The following is a 22055-nucleotide window of genomic DNA, read 5'->3' on the forward strand; positions in this document are numbered from 1 at the left end:
GTCCTTTGCTATGGACTTGCTGACTCTGATTAAGCAACAGTGTCTTCATTCTTTCACTTGATGGTTGCATCTTGAGTTGTCATACCTTCTGCCACACTTCAATAAAAGCACAGTGAAGTAGTAGTGCTGGGAAGATGGTCAATGCTTCACTTTATCTGTTTCAGAGAAGTGACAATAAAATACATGCACCACGTAGGACACAAAGCCCATTTAGTTCTCACCTGTTTGTGGTTGAGTGTTCTGTGCAGGCACTTGAGGTTGGTCTCCTGATAATTGCTTCAGCTTTTTGGCATGTATTTTTCCCAGGTAATGAGACTGAGCAACAACTGGAGAAGTAAAAATCATGTTGCAAAGATTGCAATATTTGTTTTTGTCCACTACTCCACTCCCATCCACCTGAAACCAAAGACAAGCTCAGTTACAAGGGTTCAACAACAAAGAGCTCATTTAACATCTTAGCCAGAGATCTGAAGAGGAAATGTTACCTGAAAGTTCACATGATCTGGTCTCTTCTGTTTGCCAGGCTCTTGTCCGTCATCTTGTTCACTGTGCATTTGGAAATAAAGGCGAACTTTCTGAGCATGCTTTTTGCCCTGGAAAGAGAAAAATTATTCCTACTCCATTAACAAGGACCCATGTGTTGATTTACCCAGAAATTAAGATTTGCTTTGTCAAAATCTGAGAATCCCCCTGTTCATTCCCTTCCTTCATGGTACACAGAGAGAACAGGAAGCTCTACACTGCCCTCAGCACACTCATAACACTTGCAGCTCTGCATTAAGACAATGACTATAATCTAAATCTCATGCTTCTAGGCTTCAGCTGGTTACCTGAAGGGGTCAGGAAGGAATCCTCCTCCCCTTCATCCCTGTATCACAATTGGCCAGATGTATTCTGGGTTGGGGGCTTTTTTTGTTTGTTTTGTGTTCCTCTGAAGCATGAGGGATGGGCCACAGCTGGAGACAAGACACCGATACTCTGAGGTGGTTCAGATAATCCCCTTAGATGTTTGGCGGGTAGGTCTTGTTCACACGCTCAGGATCAAACTGGTTGCCAGATCTGTCAGATAATCGTAATAAACGTACTGGTCCATTACTAGATGGAAATGGTAGAATTATCAATAATGATGCAGAAAAGACTGAAACATCCCATAAATATCGGTTCCATATTTGGGAAAAAACAGATGATGTAGTCATATCATACAATAACACTTGTTCCATTCCACTAGTATCTCAGGAGGATGTCTAACAGCAGCTTCTAAAGCCAGACATTTTTAAATCAGCAGGCTCAGATACCTTGCATCTAAGAGTTTTAAAAGAGCTCGCTGAGGAGCTCACTGAACTGTTAGTGTTGATTTTTAATAATTCTTGGAACACTGAGGAAGAAGTTCCAGAAGAAAGCAAATACTGGGTCAATATTTAAAAAGAGAAAATGCGATAACCTGGGTAATTACAGGCCGGTCAATCTGACACTGATCCCTGGCAAGATAATGGAGCTACTCATATGGGACTCTATTAATAAAGAATTACCAGAGGGTAAATAATTAATGCCAACCAACATAGTGTTATGGAAAGTACATACTGTAAAACTAACTAACTTTTTTAGATGAGATTACAAATTTGGCTGATAAAGATAATAATGTTGATAGACTTCTACAACATTTTGATTAAAAAACTAGAATATAAAATTAACATGGCACTTATTAAATAGGTTAAAAGCTAGCTAACTGATAGGTCTCAACATGTAATTGTAAGTGAGGCATCAACATACAGGCATTGGTTCGCTGATTCATGCTATTTAATATTTTTATCAATGATCCGGAAGAGAACATAAAATAACTGCTGATAAAATTTGCAGATGACACAACGATTTGGTGAGCGGTGAATGAAGAAGAGAACAGGTCACTGAAATAGAGCAATCTGGATTGCTTGGTAAAGTGGATGCAAGAAAACAATATGCATTTTAATCTGACAAATGTAAATGTATACATTTAAGAACAAAGAATGCAGGCCATACTTATAGGATGGGGGACTATCCTGGGAAGCAGTGACTCTGAAAAAGACTTGGGGATCATGGTGGATAATCAGATGAATGCGAGTCCCAGTGTGATGCTGTGGCCAAAAAGGCTGACATGATCCTTGGATGCATAAACAGGGGACCCTAAAGTAGGAGCAGAGATGTTGTTTTACCTCTGTACTGGCACGGGTGCAATCACAGCTGAAATACTGTATCTGCTGCTGGGTTCACAATTCAAGAAGAATAGTGATAAATTGTAGAGTTCAGAGAAGAGCCATGAGAATGATTAAAGGATTAGATAACATGCCTTACAGTGATAAGCTAAATATCATAAGCTCCTTGTGTCTAACAGAGAGAAGTTTAAGGGGTGACTTGATCACTGTCTAGAAGTATCTACATGGGGAACAAATATTTGACAATTTGCTCTTCAATCTAGCAGAGAAAAGTATAACATGATCCATTGGCTGGAAGTTGAAGCTAGACAAATTAAGACTGAAAATAAATTTTTAACAGTGAGGGTAATTAACCATTGGAACAATTTATCAAGAGTTGTGGTGGATTATCCACCACTGGCAGTTTTTAAATCAAGATTGGATGTTTTTCTAAAAGATCTGCTCTAGGAATTATTTTAAGGAAGTTTATGGGGTGTGTTATACAGGAAGTCAGGCTAGATGGTCACAGTGGTCCCTCCAGACTTTGTAATCTATGAATCTGTCTGTGGTTGAGAAGGATTTTTTCCCCAGGTAGACTGGCAGGGACCTTTGTGGGTTTTTACCTTCTTCTGCATCATGGGGCCTGGTTCTCCTGATAGGATCTTCTGGGCATATCGCAACTAATCAATTCCGTTATTGCATTGGTCATGTCACCTCAGTCTCTCCTGTTCTCTGCTTAGGGCACATAACTGTTTAGTCTCCTGAGGACTGAAATGCTTTGGTCTAAACCAAGTTATTGGGCTCAATATAGGAGTCAGACTAGATGATCTAATGGTCCTTTCTGGCCTTAAACTCTATGAAACTATGAAAAGCTACTTTCATACTTACAGATTGTATTGATATAGCAAGAGAGCCACAACTGTATAAAGACTGTATAATAATATTTATTAATCATAGAATCATAGGACTGGAAGGGACCTCAAGAGGTCATGTAGTCCTAGTCCTGCCATGAGTGCAGGGAACAAGTATTATCTAGACCAGAGGTTCTCAAAGCCGGTCCGCCGCTTGTTCAGGGAAAGCCCCTGGCGGGCCGGGCCGGTTTGTTTACCTGCCACATCAGCAGGTTTGGCTGACTGCAGCTCCCACTGGCAGCGGTTCGCCACTCCAGGCCAACGGGGGCTGCGGGAAGGGCAGCCAGCACATCCCTCGGCCCGCGTCACTTCCCACAGCCCCCATTGGCCTAGAGTGGCGAACCACAGCCAGTGGGAGCCACGATCGGCCGAACCTGCTGACGTGGCCGGTAAACAAACCGGCCCGGCCTGCCAGGGGCTTTCCCTGAATAAGCGGCGGACTGGCTTTGAGAACTACTGATCTAGACCATCCCTGACAGGTGTTTGCCTAACCTGCTGTCAAGGTTCCTTCCCCACTCTGAACTCTAGGGTACAGATGTGGGGACCTGCACGAAAACCTCCTAAGCTTACTTTTACCAGCTTAGCTTAAAACTTCCCCAAGGTACAAACTATTTTACCTTTTGCCCTTGGACTTTATCGCTGCTACCACCAAACGTCTAACCGGTATATTACTGGGAAAGAGCCCATTTGGAAACATCTTTCCCCTCAAAATCCTCCCTTACCTTTACACCCCCTTTCCTGGGGAAGGCTTGATAAAAATCCTCACCAATTTGCATAGGTGAACACAGACCCAAACCCTTGGATCTTAAGAACAATGAAAAAGCATTCAGATTCTTAAAAGAAGAATTTTAACAGAAGTAAAAAGAATCACCTCTGTAAAATCAGGATGGTAAATACCTTACAGGGTAATCAGATTCAAAACACAGAGAATCCCTTTAGGCAAAACCTTAAATTACAAAAAGACACAAAAACAGGAATCTACATTCCATTCAGCACAGCTTATTTTCTCAGCCATTTAAAGGAATCAGAATCTAACGCATATCTAGCTAGACTACTTACTAAGTTCTAAAACTCCATTCCTGTTCTGTCTCCGGCAAAAGCATCACACAGACAGAGAGAGAGAGGGAGGCTTTGTTTCTCCCTCCCCCCAGCTTTTGAAAGTATCTTGTCTCCTCATTGGTCATTTTGGTCAGGTGCCAGCGAGGTTATCCTAGCTTCTTAACCCTTTACAGGTGAAAGGGTTTTTCCTCTGGCCAGGAGGGATTTTAAAGGCGTTTACCCTTCTCTTTATATTTATGACACCTGCTCTTAAAAATCTCCAATGATGGAGATTCCACAACCTCCCTAGGCAATTTATTCCAGTGCTTAACCACCCTGACAGTTAGGAAGTTTTTCCTAATGTCCAACCTAAACCACCCTTGCTGCAATTTAAAGCCCATTGCTTCTTGTCCTATCCTCAGAGGTTAAGAAGAACATTTTTTCTTCCTCCTCCTTGTAACAACCTTTTAGGTACTTGAAAACTGTTATCAAGTCCCCTCTCAGTCTTCTCTTTTTCAGACTAAACAAACCCAATTTTTTCAATCCTCCCTCATAGGTCATGTTTTCTAGACCTTTAATAATTTCTGTTGATCTTCTCTGGACTTTCTCCAATTTGTCCACATCTTTCCTGAAATGTGGTGCCCAGAACTGGACACAATACTCCAGCAGAGGCCTAATCAGCACAGAATAGAGTGTAAGAATTACTTCTCGTGTCTTGCTTACAACACTCCTGCTAATACATCCCAGAATGATGTTTTCTTTTTTTGCCACAGTGTAACACTGTTGACTCATATTTGGCTTATGGCCCACTATGATCTCCAGATCCCTTTCCGCAGTACTCTTTCCTAGGCAGTCATTTCCCATCTTCTATGTGTGCAACTGATTGTTTCTTCTTAAATGGAGTACTTTGCATTTGTCCTTATTGAATTTCATCCTATTTATTTCAGACCATGTCTCCAGTTTGTCCAGATCATTTTGAATTTTAATCCTATCCTTCAAATTACTTGCAACCCCTCCCAGCTTGGTATCATCCGCAAACTTTATAAATGTACTCTCTATGCCATTATCTAAATAATTGATAAAGATATTGAACAGAACCAGACCCACAACTGATCCCTGCGGGACCCCACTTGTTATGCACTTCCAGCTTGACTGTGAACCACTGATAACTACTCTCTGGGAGCAGTTTTCCAACCAGTTTTGCACCCACCTTATAGTAGCTCCATCAGGGTTGCATTTCCCTAGTTTGTTTATGAGAAAGTCATGTGAGACAGTATCTAAACTCAAGATATACAACATCTACCGCTCCCCCCCCCATCCACAAGGCTTGTTACCCTGTCAAAGAGAGCTATCAGGGTGGTTTGACACTATTTATTCTTGACAAATCCATGTCGACTGTTACTTATCACCTTACTTTCTTCTAGATGCTTGCAAATTGATTGCTTAATTATTTGCTCCATTATCTTTCTGGGTACAGAAGTTAAGTTAATCAATAATGCTAATATGTAGTGCTTTTATAGGGGTTTCTGTTCAAGGATCTAAAAGCAGTCTTTACAGTCACGAGTTAATCCTCACCTTAGTGAAACAACCATCCCTTCCATCTCTCTCTAACAGATGGAGACACTGAAGCCTGGACAGGCTAAGAAACATACACAAGATCTCAGAGAAAGTCTATTGCAGAATGAAGACGAGAACCCAGCTCTCCTGCTTCCCACTCTTGTGCCTTAACCACAAGGCCATTCTGCCTCCCAGTAGGAAGGATCCTACATTTTTCAGTTCCTTTTTAATTCTGGAGGTGCCATCTCATACCACACCCTATCCTGGTAAAACACAGCTGCACATATGTTCCAGGATATGGTAGTCACCTGTTGGCCAACATGTCATTTGCCTGCTCTGAGCGGATACTATCCAAACAGATGCCATGGCTTCAGAGGAGCAATCCCAGGCTGCCCATACAAAGCCACCAAAGAGAACGAGATCCTGCTACACACGAGTTTGATGCTGGCTAAAACATTGACTCAGAAAACACTACCAGTATGGAAAATAGCCTTTCCCCCTGTAATGGTGAAGTCATTAGGATATTATCTGCATCCTCAGTTGAGGTCAGATTCAACAAAGGGTATGTCTGCACCGCAAAAAACAAAATGGTGTGATCTTAGCTCAGGTTAACTATCTGGGTTAAAACAACAGTGAAGACACAGCAACTCTGTTTTTAACTCAGGTTAGTAGCTCAAGTTCAACCTCAAGCTCCCCTAAAGGCTTTAAGTTGAGTTGCTAACTCAAGTGAAAAGCTGACTTGCCATGTCTTCATTGCTATTTTAACCCAAGTTAGCTAACCTGAGTTAAGAACGCACCTTTTTTTTTTTTTCCAGTGAAGACATATCCCAAAAGAGAGAAACTCATGCTGAAGCCTGATCCCTATGAGATACTGAGTGTCTTTGACTCCAACTGAAGTGAACAAGAGTTAAGGGCACTCAGCACCTTGCTGGAGCAAGTCCTCAGTTTCTACTGTAGATAACAATAATGAACTCCCAAGGTAGTAGACATTCTGAACTTCTTTGACTTGTGAAGATTGAGAGTGAAGAGATTATATTGCTTTGGCTGAAACTGGAAGAAAGACTAGTGCCTGGGAACCTCTGTACAGACAAAGGATCCCATGTAAAGGCAAAGTACACTTTAACAAAAAAGTATTCACCCAAGATATTTATTAGTTCCAAGACTAAAAGCCTTCAGCATGATTTATAGTTCACTGTGTCCTATGTAATCTACTTAGAACAGGGATTCTCAAACTGGGGGTTGGGACCCTTTGCGGGTCGTGGGGGGGAGGGGGTGTGAGCTGTCAGCCTCCACCCCAAACCCCGCTTTGCCTCCAGCATTTATAATGGTGTTAAATATATTAAAAAGTGTTTTTAAATTTATAAGGGGGGGGTCACACTCAGAGGCTTGCTATGTGAAAGAGGTCACCAGTACAAAAGTTTGAGAACCACTGACTTAGAACATGTGTACAACCCTTCAGCTGCGGTAACTGTAACTGATCCTGGTAGTCATAGTATGCAACTCTGGTCACCATCCAACCATCATGAGGAGTCTTGGATAAGTCACTACAAAAAGCCATAAGTGACCCATATACAATGCAATTGTCATTGGAAAAAAAAACAGGTAGCATTATGTAGGAGGATACTGACATACCCTTATGGCTTACCTCGTAATGTGAAATTCTTTGCGACTCGAACTGCAGCACAGCCCCGCACACTTTACAGAAGGTGTCTGTGAAAAGATCTTTTCTCGTCGCCTCGTCCAACGTACCATCTAAAATCAAAGGTTAAAGAGAGGAACAGTCAGTAGCTAGGACAAGAAAGATTTTCATTTCTTTACTTAAGAGACATACCAGCTGCTGTTGATGTTCACATATTTACATCCAATGCAATAGGATGAAACAAAGGTCCATTCACTGAATTGTGATGTATTAAAGCAAGAAATCACATAGAGCCTGGTTATGTTTTCAAAGGACTATTGCAAAGCTACCTAAACCATCTCACCCACAAAACTGCTGCTCTAGTGAATCATCAAGGTATTAGTTATAGAAAACCATAAGTGTACCTGGCCCTTATAAAAATAAAGAGACAGCAAAGATTCTGCCCCAAGGACTTAGAGTCCAGTTCAGATGGATTGGAAACTGTTTGAAAGGAATGGGATGGGAACAGGCCCTTAAATAGGACTGAAGTAGTACACAAGTCCTGTGCTAGTCCTCTGCATAGGAGTGAATTTCACCATGAGCGTGGGAAGGCTTGGCAAAAGAAGTGCGTTTTAAAGGACAGATTTGAAGGAAGATGAGAAAGTTGCTAGATACAACTAAGAGGAAGGCACTGAAGTCTCGTCAAAAAAAGTTGCACGCGTTTACCTTAAACTGGTTTTTAAATGGATTTACTTAAACTGGAGCAAACCCCTATGTGAAGGCTTTTTTCAGTTTAAGAGTGGTTTGCTCTGGTTTAGTTTAACTCTGCTCCTGGTTGATTTAGGATGGCCTACACTTGAAAGTAAACTTGGATCAAGGTATGGTATGAATTTAAAGCACAGTAGCTGGTCCATGTGTGGACACTCTTGTCCCAGAATAAGAGCATTTTATTCCCACTTAGCTTAATCCAAGGTTGACTGTGCTTTAAATTCACACTTTCGCTTAATCCGAATTAATTTTCAAGTGTAGATAAATTCTTAAACTAACCCCAAAAAAGCCACTCTTAAAATAAAGGAAGAGCGTCCACATAGGGGTGTGCATTGGTTTAACTAAATGGTCTTAAATTCACACCTCAATTTAAACCCAGGCAACTTTCTTGTGTCAACAAGCCCTTAAAGGGCAGCATGGAAGTGGAAGTGTAGTTAGGAGAGATGTTTGGGAAGAGGAGAGGAGAAAACGAGAGGAAACACAGCCAGGCACTGAACTGGCAGGGCCTTGAAGATCCCGGTGAGGAGACTGAAGCAAAGAAGAAGAGCAAGTTTTAATGTCTCCACTAAGGGGGGCTCTTATAAAGGTTGGAGGAGGAAACGGCCCTTGGCGATTGGATTCACCAGTGGAACTGCAGCTCCCATTCAGGAACAGGAAAGGAACATCCAGGGGAGCATGAGAAAGGAATGCGCCAGGTAATATGTCCAGGAGCACAGGGGATGAAAAGGACCATGTGGGTAGCCAGATGGCCTGTATGACCACAAATTATAGGGGAGGTGTCAGGTCTATGAGATGCTCTCTGTTAAGTGGTGGTCCACACTATGAAAAAGTTTGGGACCCCCTGGCTACCAATGTTTTATTGCTCTGAATCAGAGGTGGGCAAATTACGGCCAATGGGCCACATCCATCCCGTGGGACCATCCTGCTCAGCCCCTGAGCTCCCTGCAGAGGAGGCTTGCCCCCAGCCCCTCTCCCGCTGTTCCCCTTCCACCGCAGCCACGCTGCCGCACGGGCAGTGCAGCTTGCACCCGCTCACCTCCCAGGCTTTCCAATAAGCCTGTCCTGCCGCTCTGAGTGGCAAGGTAAGGGGAGGGGGTGGGGGTTGGATAAGGGGAAGGAGGTCCTGGGGGGCAGACAGGGAGCAGGGTGGGTTGGATAGGGGGTGGGGTCCGGGGGGTTGCAGTTAGGGACGGGGGTCCCAGGAGGGGGCGGTCAGGGGACAAGGAGCAGGAGGGGTTGGATGGGTCAGGAGTTCTGAGGGGGGCAGTCAGGGGGCGGGAAGTGGGAGGGGGCCAGGCTGTTTGCGGAGGCACAGCCTTCCCTACCCAGCCCTCCATACCGTTTCGCAACCCCGATGTGGCCCTCAGGCCAAAAAGTTTGCCCACCCCTGCTCTGAATTATATTTCCTCTGCTAACACTAGGGAGAACACAGTCATCAGCTTATCAGTGACGTCAAAATACCCCTGTTATAAAGGAGTGTTTTTAGACATACTCAAACACTTCTACTAATCAAGCATGCATTTAATACAAGCAGTACAACCTAGGAATGAACTGACACAGTTGCAATCATCTCACTGAAAAGGGACACCATTTGTGGCTCCTACAGAATGGAAGCCTGAAGCATGGGACTATAAAACCACTTTGCATGTTGCTTTCATATCAGTTTAACAATCCAAAGAAAAGCTTCTACCACAGTCTTGATGCACTTGCACAACGTGGGGATTTGCAGACGCACAAATCTTTATTATTGTATCTATGCATATGTACAGTCCTGACTTGCACATAACTACTGGTTGATCTATAACTGCAATTCATAAGCAGAGACATTTAAAAATGTGGTCCTTACAGTCTTCTGTGTTGGGTTCCCACATTGATTGTGTGACAAATGTTGTTTTTCAGCAAGATGTCCACCGCCAGTCACTGGCTCAAAAATATTATTTCCAAATGCAAACTTTATTTTCAAACACTTTTCATGAGTTACATTGGCCAGATGCTTAATTCTAATCATGCTTTTCATTTCTCTAGCACTATCCATCCAATAACTGTAAAACAATCGGAGATTCATGATGTATTTAGTCTCATCCCTGTCAAATGGAGAGAGTAAAATGACTTGCTCTGAGCCACACAAGAAGTCCATCTCAGAGCTGGGAAGAGAGCCAAGATTTCATGATTCTCAGCTCTGTGCTTTAGTACAAGCCTACCTAAGTTTCCAAAAGTTACGAATTTTCTACAAAACTGGATCAGTTTGCTTAAAGGAAGGCCCCTCATCCTGCATAATTAGCAAGAGCACTGAACAGCAAGGGGATGTCTACACTAGGGAAATATACATGAAGGAGATCTCTTTTTTAAAAAAACTGAATTGGAATGTAAGTGAATACATGTGATAATATTACCATGGGCAATGGCTGCCTTATTTACCATTGGAAAATGTTTGTAATATTTCTTTGTTTTGAACAGGGAAACTCGGACAATCTTTCCTGTACCAAGAACATTAATTGTAAATATGGTCTCCTGCCCGTAGATCCACATTGCACAGCTTTCTTAGCAGAGGAAAAAGTATGGGCGGTCAGACATTTCTATAGCACACCTAAGAATCCTGACATTGAATGCGAAAGCAAAAAGAAGTTATAGCGTTAGCAGCAGGGAATATGGATCTGGTGGTTTCAAGGAACTGAGTTGAAACAACTAACTGGATGCCATAAAGTTATGTTTTATCATTGTATGCCTACAGAAAACAGACACCGATTTGATATTTGGTTTTATAAGGAATAGCAGGTCTCCTGAACTTCCAGTCCAACAAGAAGTTGCACTATTAATAGGCAGTCACTTCTTAAAGATATGTGTTTAGATTCTCAAGTCAGTGCAAGGGATTGGGACACAAATCTTCCACAACTTTTAGTGGAAAATTTGTCTAAATCCCCTAGGCTGCTTTGAAAATCTTAACCATAGTACTTAAACTATGCATCACCTGAACCGAACAGATGCTGGTGTACAGTGGGCATTTTTTATTTCTTGTCAATGCAATTCGGGGTGGGGTCTGTGTAAAAGTAGAATTTTGTTACCATAGCTTTTCTTATTCTAGAGTCTCATTTTTTCCTATCATTTCAAAGCACACCGACTACATAACAAGGTCTGACTGTGAGCCATCATTAGTATAGTAAGAACACCTAAAAAAGACTAGCCAAAATTTTCCAAAAATGGATGCTGAAGTTCCCATATCCACATTCGAGAATAAATGGCCTGTTTTTCCAAGAGCGCTGAGTGCCCAGCAGCTTCAATTGACTTCCGTGGGATAAAAAAGTCAAAAGGACTTCTGCTTGAGTTCTAAACTTCAATCCAGAGTTTATGAGCAATTCAACGATCTTGTAAAAGTCTTTATCAGTACATCAAACTCAATGTATCTGTTAGATTTTTATGGTATGCCTACAGTCATGATATCTAAGTGCTGCACAAAATTAATGGACATTATTACATGACACTAACATGGATTTTTTCTCTCCATTCCTCTGGGAGCATAAGATGACAGCCACCCTTATCATAAAGATTGGAGATCAGTGAGGTATGATTTTTTTATGTGCAAAAGACTATCGTAGTCATGTTTCAAGAAACTAGAGTTTGAACTATTGGTATTTTTCCATTTATAATTTCTATGGCTCTGCTTATTCCTAGATTGTCCTTTCCAGCTAAACACAGAAATGAGTGTATGATTTTTAAGCTTCTCGGTCCTAAAAATAATCACACGGAAGACAGGTTTACACCTAAACTTTAGGTTGACCTAGCTACGTCATTCAGGGGTATGAAAAATTCATACCCGTGTAATGTAGTTAAGTCAGCCTAAGCCATGGTGTAGACACAGCTAGGCTGACAGAAAAATTCTTCCATCAGCTTAGCTACTTTCTCTCACAAGGGTGGATTATCTACACCAATGGAAAGACGATAGCTGTGTTGCTGTAGCGTAGACATAACCTAAGGGTCACCTGAGAAAAGTAACTGCATATCAGGTACACTGTATGCTTCCCACTTTTTGTGCTGGCAAACAGCTAACACCTGCTGGCTGGCTACTCTGGGTCAAGCAACTTTAATTTTACATTATAAGCACTCTGGGGAACAGCAGATGAACATTTCCCTCTGGTGATTGCCAAGAACTGTTGCACTATAAATGGCATTCTTAAACACATGTACTTTTTATTTATTAGAGAATGAATGGAGTGCTGCAAATCAAAGTCAGCATTTAGACAGGTCCATTTGCAGCCCTTATCTCACAGATAACAACAAAAATTAAAGGTGGAGGAGGGCTATTAATTGATCTAGTTCATTCCCCTTTAAGAGCGGCTTGGGAGGGGTCAACACAATTTACTGATGCTTCTTGCTAGTCACCCTACCACTCAGCTGTATGCACACAACAAGCAATGATGTGCTATTATGATGTGTTGTTAATTTCACTTTGCTATTAAAATGCTGCAAAGAGAAACTGACTAAACCTACTCAGTTTTTCTCTGTAGCAGTGTCAAACCGTGTCAAACTTCCAAAAGGACACAGACTGGACTAGTCAGCTTCCCCTCTTCATTAAACTCGGATATTGTTTCAAGAAAAAAATGACTAGGACACAGGAATTGCCATATCAGATCAGAATAGTGGTCGATCTAGTCTGGTACCCTGTTTCTGACAGTGGCCAAACCAGATACCTCAGAGGAAGGTGCAAGAAACATTGTAATGGCCAATTACGAAATAACCTACCATAGAAGATTTTTTCTAGCTCTAGTCACTTGTTTATCCCTGAAGCCCGAGGGTTTGTGTGTTTCAGGACAAAAAAAATCCCATAAACTAATGAAGATCAGGAAGCTTTCTATACGGGTAGGTTATACCACAACTGCTCATTGCAGAGTTTCTTGCATCTTCCTCTAATGCAGCTAGTACCAGCCATTGTCAGAAATAAATACTGGATTAGAGAAACCACTGGTCTGATCTGGCATTGTAATTCCTATGTTTTCTCTTAGACCATTTATAATCCTTTTCTGAATCCTGCTATGCTCTTGTCCTCAATGACATCTCGTGGTAATGACTTCCTCTGGTTAACTGCCTTGAATTAAAAAAGAAAAAATCTTACTAGTTTTAAATGTTGCCTTTCATTTTCAATGAGTGTCCCCCGGTTCTTTTATTATACAAAAGGATAAATAGTAGGACATGATTCACTTAGACAATACCATTTTTTATTTTCTATACCTCTATCATGTCACATCTTAGATCCCTCCTTTCTTAGTAGTTCCTATCTTTCCAATCTCTCCGTAGAAGCTTCCATACTTTTGATCAATTTTGTCTTTGCTCTCCAGACATCTCCTCCATCTCCTGTTTTAGCTCTATCTTTTCTCTAATAGGGTAATCAGAATCCAGGTGAGAATACATTGAGGAAGTGGTATAATGTTCTCTGCATTATTTTCTATTCTGTTATTTGCACATATTAACATTTGTAGTATTGCCAACCCCAAGAGTCCAAAAAAGAGTTGAGCTCAAAGAGACTGATATAAATATTAATTAAAAAAAAAAATAATTAATTCAAGATTGTTGTTTTTTGGAGCCTTTAGGGTTCACATTCTTCACACCATGACGGCTAGAAACTCCCTCCCCCCTCGCCCCCCCATGGAAGTTGAGATTTTCAACTAATAACGTGACAAGGAACCAAGGCTTTTGGAGAGACACTTAATATGATGAGTGACAATCATAAGAACTGGCAACATTTGTTTACTCTTTACTCTTTTGACTGCTGCTGCACAGTGAGCAGAGATTTATACTGAGTTGCCCACAGTGACAAAGAGGTCTTGTTTTTGACTAGTCATAGTTAATTTAGAACGCAGCCATGTACATAGGTAGTTCAAATGATGCTTTCCCATGCGCATGACCTTGCATTTGTCAAATTCCCATGATCAGCAATTTTGCATTCTGTTACAAAAAGAAACTGAATAGCACTAGTCATCATCATCCCTCTACAAGCTTCTGATATGTGAAGCATGGCAAAAAGGCAGGAATTTAAAAACAAAACACGAGGAAAGGGGGATATATAGCATGCAAAGTTGCAAGTAATATTTTTAATGGGATTTTTTTTAGTATTATCTATATGGTAAATCTGGGTGAGTAGGTTTGCAAATCAGGCTGGCAAATTGTCATGCTCATGTTGCCAGAGAGCTGAACAGTTTGACTGTTTAGTAGAATTAGGCCAACAACTTTTTTTTTTTTTAACCTAGTTGCCTAAAGTTTGGCTCCTAAATAAGCTTTGTCTGGAGAGGAAAGGTTAAGTTTAGGTCCAACTTAGCTGGTATGAGTTTGCTAAGTCTGACAAACTCAACTGCCCCCCCTCCCCCATACACACTGTAGATACACAGAAACACTTTTAGCTTAGTAACCTGACCTGCTGAAATTGAGTTGAAGGCATTAACATGTGTCTACATTAGGAAATGTGATAGCTAAGCCCAACATAACCGTACCCACTTTTCCTAACCCAGGCAAGGCCTTAAGTGGCCTGATTTTCAAAGGTACTGAGCACCTGCAGCTCCTACTGAAGCCAGTCAGAGCTGTAGATGCTCATCACGTCTGGAAAAACATTGAGCCGTTTCCTGGCGCTTGACTTTAGGAACTTAAATCTGAAAGTTTTGGCTTTAGGCATGTGAAATATATCTTACCTTTGTGTCAACACAGATTTTAAAGCAAAATATTTACCCAGTAATACACCCCATTATCCAGTGTGTAACATGATCATGCAATAGAAACATACAGACCAAAATTCAGGCATGGATGCAGCTCCTATTGAAATCTAATCCAGCCAGTACATCACGAAGGCTCTTCAGGGTGGCCTATGCAATCTGAGTCCAGTTCTTTGTGGGCAAGTGTGCACATCACAAAGCCAATGCACTGTCATTCGTTTTGGCATTCCCAGCAGAAATGGCAAGAACTGGAGACTGAATTTACCCTCATCTCCTTTCAGCAATCCCGCAAGAAGGCTACTGACGCACTGTGGCAGCAGAATGGGGAACCATGCCTTGCCACTGCCTATGATGAACCTGAGAGTACACAGAGGACTTCTGTCTCAAAGACAGCATCTTTTATGACAACTAAATATACTTTAAAAAACCCAAACTGCCCACCTTTGAATCCAACAGCACCGTTAAGGAGAAACATTACAGAGATACTGAATTCAAAGTGGCAGTCTTGCATGATTGCCATTTTGAACTCAGTATTTTGTCCATGACTACAAAAACTTTGTGAAGCATTCCAGGGCATGGGCTCAGATCGCTCTGAACTAACATTTTATCATTTAAAGAAGATTCACCCTCACAAAATAGACAAATGATTTTTTCCTGCAAAGCGATTGGTCCTCATTTATTGGACATTTATATTGATAATGAGAACATCCAGATTTACATTAGATAGGATGAAAAAAAAGTGTAGGAGTGATATAAATCCTCCTACCTTCGGGCACAAGTCAATCAGTAGGTGACTGGGGTTACAAAGAAACTTCCCTCTGGATAGGTTATTCCATAATGGTCCATTATAAAGTTTCTTACACATTTCTCTGAAGCACTCGCCATTGTTAGAAGCAGGACACTGGGCTAGCGGGACAGTTGGCCTGATCTGGCACAGCACTTCCTATCTGCTCTGTTACTGACTTGTCATGTGACCTTGGATAGGTCATTTAAGTTTCTGCCTCGGTTTCACCATCTGTAAAATGGAGATTGTAATGTTTACTCATCTATCCCTCAAACAGGGGCTGTGAGACTCAGTGTTTTGTAAAGTCCACTGAGATGCTCACAAAGGAAGTGCTATAGAAGTGGAAATATTAATGATCAGAAATATTGGGAGTAAGGAACAAAATAAAGAAGGGTAAGTTTCTCCCAATCATCATCTTCCTATCCCAGGGTGATATCCTGACCCTGCTGAAATCAGTGGGAGTTTTGCCATTGACTTCAATGGAGCTAGAATTTCACTCCATGTGTTTATATGTGATATTTAATGAGTAGATTTGGAGATTCTCATGGTCATTAACCAATTTATCCTCAGTACCCTTGGGAAATACAGACCATTGATTTTGTTCTGATCTTAGTGATATTGTGCAGTAGTCTTAGGAGACAAAGCAATAATTCTTGCCTGTGATTTCAGGGCTTACTATATTTGGTCACTACAGAACTCAGCCTATCTCCAATAATGTCCCTTCACAAATGAATCAGAAGTATATCTGTATAACTTCACTGTAACTCCTGAATATGTAGCTGAACAAATATTTCCTGACACTGCAGTTACAGCTGGTAAGATCAGTCACCATTGCCACTAGAAGTCACAGGATCTGGAGTGTCAGGTTAGAATGACAGTATTTAGGGGCTTCAGAAAAGATGTTTAGATGAGCCTCTTTGGCTAATGCCTGAGAAAAAGTTTTGACTGCCTCAATAAATGTGCACACACAAAGGCAGAGTTAACAATCCAGTGTGTGATTTGTATTACAGCAATCCTAGTGACACCAACCAAGATTACAGCCTCTTTGTGCAGGGTACTGTACAAACAAAAGAAATAGTCCTTTCTCCTGTTTAAAACACACCTCACGGTGTACAACACAATGGAAGGGGCATGAAGACAAAGGTGACCGTTACAGAACACAAGATTGCATAAGGTAACTGTGGGTCTACATTCCCACCGGCAGCGAGATTCAGAGTCTGGGTCAACGGACTTGGGCTTGTGCTACTGGGCTAAAAATAGCATTGTAGACATTTGGGCTTGTACTGGAGCCCAGGCTCTGAGACCACCCACTTTGCTGGGTTTCAGAGCCCAGAGCAGTAGGGGGAAGGAAGCCTTCCCTGCTCTTAGCCATGCCATACCCGTTCTGTTGATATAGAACACTTCAATTGGGCAGTAATTACAGAATCTACCCGTTTTGCTGGAAGTGGTGGCTGGTGGGAGAAATGAGGGAATAATTGAGAGTTTTGATTCTCTTGCTTTATGCAAATAGATTTAGATAGATTGCCCAAACCTATCTAGTGACTGCTTTTGCTGTTATGCATTTGAATTCATCATAAGGAGATCTAAAGCACTAGATGGGTGCTCACTCATATTATTTTATATATCAAAATGAATATAGCTGTGTCAAAAGAATTGAAATTCACACGCAGGAAGAAAAAATATCCAAGTATTGGTTCAATTATGTAAAGACTAATTGTTGGATATTTGTGCATTTCAGCAGAACAGCGGAAACTAATCAAATGTTATAAATTCAAACACCAAGTCCTCCAAATAAGTTATTACAGAGGGTTGGGGCCCTAAAGCAGAGAAAAGAGCTGAATCTAGAGATGGATTCAGAAGAGGCAGAGCAGTGAGAAAGCTGTTCCAGAAGGTGGAAATAGCAGGGGAAAAGCACGCAACCCCACCACCCCAAAGAGTAGGGACAGCGAAGTCAAGCAATCCAGGAGCACAGGATCGAGCCAGCTTGTTACAATTCATTATTACTGAAAGTCTGCTCTGTATTTCCCTGTTATTGTTGAATAATCCACAGAACAGATACATTAATAAAGCCCTTTAAAAATGGGCCCAGCAGAGAAACAGAACCATAGGAGAAGGGAAGGAACAGAACAGCTGTCCTCCAACAGTGACCACTTGGCAATGGGCCCCAGAGAACTGGCTAACTGCACATTGCTAACCTTCCTCCATAGTTTCCAGGTGCTACATCACATTAAAGGCAACTAAGTTACACATAATATTTTTGTAACACTACTTATGCATATAATTAATTGCTGTACTTGCCACAGTGATGATGTGCAATTGCAAATGGGAGAGGATGTGGTTTAGGTGACAGGGAATGGGAGCGTTCATGTTCCTAAAGCCTATTAAGATGTGACTGTGCTCCACGCTATGAAAAAGTATTAGAACTCCTGAATGAGGACAATTTAATCACATCCTGAACCTCAGCACTACTTGATTGATCACTGCCTTTGGCATCATGCCCTGCATGCCATTTATGTACAGCAACGTTCCTGAGTACACACATTGCTGTGCTTCTAATGTAGATATAACTATAGACATTGCCTATTCACCAGAAATATTTACTGCCTTTTTACACCCTTATTATTGAAGTTTACCAGGCATCCGTGTGAATCAGGTTTCAATTCAGGTCATTGTATTTGGCCATAACACCCACAGACAATAACAACACCTTTCCCTCTTATGATCAGTTATGGGAAAAGACTTGCACCGATAGTGTAATAATGGTAGATATGAACATCTTAACGCTAAGCGCAAGAAAGTGCTCTTAAAAGGCTGACACGCCACAGTGGTACTTGTGATGATTCCAGAGAAACACAGTGCTGCCATGGCTCAATTAATATATAGTCCCAGGCTCAGAATTTTGGCATGCAAGACAGTTATTTATTACTCTGAAAAATGCAACTCTGCATTAATAAGGAGAACCCATTGGGCCAAACCCTGCTGTGCTTCCTAAGACAAAGCTTGCAGTGAAGCGAGTTTAACTGGACCTTACCGGGGCCAGCTGTAAAAGTATGCTGCTTTGAAGCATATATTCTATGGGCAGTTTACATTTTGAAAACTTTTAAGCACTTGTGATAGATACCAAAGAGGCAGCTCAGGAAAGCAGAGTCCTCTATTGATCAGCAGAAGATACACAGACACTATAATTTCCCTATACAGTCCTGCCATTTTATGTTACAGGGTCCACCATTAGGCACGTGGGCTGTGAGTCACTATTAGGTCTCTTTAGTGCGTGACTTCTCTCTGCTGAGAATGCTAACAAACAGTACCTGTTACAATGTAAACTCCTGGTACTGAGACCAGAGTAATTGTGGACCATAAACAACTCATTTCACACAGGCCTCTGAACAGTCCTCAACTGAAGAGATTTTTGTCCATTCTGACCATATTTTGAACTATGATCTGGAGGTGAAATGCTCCAGATTTCATTACCAATCACACCATCCAAATTACTACAGTGACTACTAACTGTATTAATAATGGATTACTGAATGTGTGTATAAACATCAGTATATGTTAGTGGATAGTGTTTAAACAGAAATTTTAGTGTGTTAATGCTGTTCTGCACATTAGTGACAACAGAATAAAAGCAAGAGATTTCACACCTGAGTGTGATATACTATACAATACATATGCAAAAGAGGACACAACAGGGTAAATTAAACCAGAACTCAGTTGTATTTAAAAAGGAGAAACAATTGTCTTGTGGTTAAACCACAGGACTTTCATCAGGACAACTTGGTTCTAGTCTAAGCTCCACAATACGCTTGTTACCTTGGAAAAAGAAAAGGAGGACTTGTGGCACCTTAGAGACTAACAAATTTATTTGAGCATCCGATGAAGTGAGCTGTAGCTCACAAAAGCTTATGCTCAAATAAATTTGTTAGTCTCTAAGGTGCCACAAGTCCTCCTTTTCTTTTTGTGGATACAGACTAACATAGCTGCTACTCTGAAACTTGTTACCTTGGGTGAATCACCTTTATCTGGGCAAAGCTTTTCAAATGCAACTAATTTTATCTAAATTCATACTATATTTAGGTGCCTCACTTTAAGCTTAAAAATGTGTTTCCTCATCTGTACTATGAGGAAAATAGTTACCTACCTCATGAGGGTGATATCAGACTAATTCATATTAATTTGAAAGATTTCTTTGAGATCTTCAACCAGATGAATGCTAAGAGAAAATAATTATCCTAGTTTTCGGAGTGAATGTAACTCAAATTCCTTGCATTATTCTTAGTCCAAATCTTAACATTCTCACTGATTAAATGCCTTCGTCTTAAAAACCAATGAGTAAGTGTTTTGAAGATCAGAAGTGTTCTGTAATCTCTTCCAAATTCAAATATACATACCAGTTGTTGCATACTAGCACTGCTTGACAACTCAAGAATGTCAATACATAAGTGAAAGAACTGAAAGCTCCATTTCTTCCAGACTAAGAACTCATGAGATGAAACTCAGCTGGTTTAGAGACCTACACATAAAGATGCCTATTTGACTTCCCTGTTGGTTGTGAGAAGATGGACACTTCTCTGCTAGGAAATGGACTAAAACCAAACTTTTCAGAAAGATCAGAGAGCATCCACATGAGCCCTTATATATTTGATACTTTTAAAAAACAGCTTTTTTTTTAAAATTACAGATGATTTTTTAAAAATGTGCTGGATGTGCTATTGGCAATGAAGTGTCTCATGTACAAATGATGACCACACTGGCAGATTTATTGGCATGAAATACAGCAGATTGTAGCCATCCTCATCTTTAATATGGGCTGTGGCCTGTGGAGACTACAAGTTCCATCATGCAATGCTCTAGTTTGACACAAGCAAAGGCCACTTGGATCAACAAGGAGTATCATAGACTATCAGGGCTGGAAGGGATCGCAGGAGGTCATCTAGTCCAACCCCCTGCTCAAAGCAGGACCAATCCCCAACTAAACCATCCCAGCCAGGGCTTTGTCAAGCCTGACCTTAAAAACGTCTAAGGAAGGAGATTCCACCACCTCCCTAGGTAACGCATTCCAGTGCTTCACCACCCTCCTAGTGAAAAAGTTTGTCCTAATATCGAACCTAAACCTCCCCCACTGCAACTTGAGACCATTACTCCTTGTTCTGTCATCTGCTACCACTGAGAACAGTCTAGATCCATCCTCTTTGGAACCCTCTTTCAAGTAGTTGAAAGCAGCTATCAAATCCCCCCTCATTCTTCTCTTCCGCAGACTAAACAATCCCAGTTCCCTCAGCATCTCCTCATAAGTCATGTGTTCCACTCCTCCAATCATTTTTGTTGCCCTCTGCTGGACACTTTCCAATTTTTCCACATCCTTCTTGTAATGTGGGGCCCAAAATTGGACACAGTAGTCCAGATGAGGCCTCACCAATGTCGAATAGAGGGGGAATGAACACGTCCCTCGATCTGCTGGCAAAGCCCCTACTTATACAGCCCAAAATGCCGTTAGCCTTGTTGGCAACAAGGGCACACTGTTGACTCATATCCAGCTTCTCGTCCACTGTAACCTCTCGGTCCTTTTCTGCAGGACTGCTGCCCCGCCATTTGATTCCTAGTGCGTAGCAGTGCATGGGATTCTTCTGTTCTAAGTGCAGGACTCTGCACTTGTCCTTGTTGAACCTCATCAGTATCCTATGCTGGAACTTTTAAACTCAGTGGGCCACATCTCTAAAACAGGGAAATATGTCCAGCACTTGTCATATGCTTAGCAAGATCATTTGCTTATTTAGTACATCCCTTAAAATCAATTAAAATAGTCTGAGTTTTCGCTAGCAAAGAGATATTCCCAGAACAGAAGGTACAAAGTCAATATAGTTTTTACTTGATGCACAGTTAGGGATAATTGATAATGAATGGCAGCTGAGGTAAAATTAAGCAAATTTACAAGGCTGGAGTTTGCAAAGAAAAGAAGTGAGCAATGTGGAAAAAATAAAAACACACACTCTTCTTCTTAATACCACTTCCCAAGAACTGTAATCTTGAAAGAATATCAAGATACATTCTCTTTGTATCTATTGAACAAAACACCACCCCCTAATTCAGTGCTCTTCTGCTCTCTGGTGCAGAACCTCTCTGTACTACCTTGGAGTCTATTGTTTCCCTTTATTTGCATTTATGGTCTTCTCTCTCTGAGTTAGGCTCAGAAGGTAAGTCTAATAATCTGAACCCAGGACTGGGACACAAAGTATTCACATTCTAAATTTGCTCTGAGCCAAATCTTATGCTTTGATAATCATTACAGAGCTGCTGAAAATTTATTAACTTAATTACTAAAGCATTTTGGAAGCTTTTTGAAGATTCCTTTTACAGCAAAAACAGGCTTCCTAAACTCTTTACCTATGCTTACATCAGTGATTGTTCTCTGATCCTTATAAAGGTGACTGCACATCCATATCCCAGATGAGCTTGGATTTAAAAAAATATGACTATATGAAAGCTCTACTATATTTATTGCTATCTTATCCTTAT

General features: G+C 41.2%; 1 protein-coding gene across 4 annotated transcripts in view; it reads right to left on the minus strand.

Annotated features, from left to right (window-relative positions):
* The window catches only part of KRCC1 (lysine rich coiled-coil 1), a 50292-nt gene that overhangs the window by 15769 nt on the left and 12468 nt on the right, over nucleotides 1-22055 (minus strand). For all 4 annotated transcript variants that reach the window (XR_007356542.2, XR_007356540.2, XR_007356541.2 and 1 more), the window contains exons 2-4: nucleotides 7320-7426; nucleotides 486-593; nucleotides 222-396 (exon numbers count right to left, since the gene is read on the minus strand). Coding sequence is in view for 1 of the 4 variants with exons in the window: in XM_048849207.2 (XP_048705164.2) it covers nucleotides 222-396; nucleotides 486-593; nucleotides 7320-7426 (390 nt within the window). In the remaining 3 variants the exon portion in view is untranslated. The remainder of the gene's footprint in view (nucleotides 1-221; nucleotides 397-485; nucleotides 594-7319; nucleotides 7427-22055) is intronic.

This window comes from Caretta caretta, chromosome 4, assembly GCF_965140235.1.
Source record: "Caretta caretta isolate rCarCar2 chromosome 4, rCarCar1.hap1, whole genome shotgun sequence".
Classification (NCBI taxonomy): domain Eukaryota; kingdom Metazoa; phylum Chordata; order Testudines; family Cheloniidae; genus Caretta; species Caretta caretta.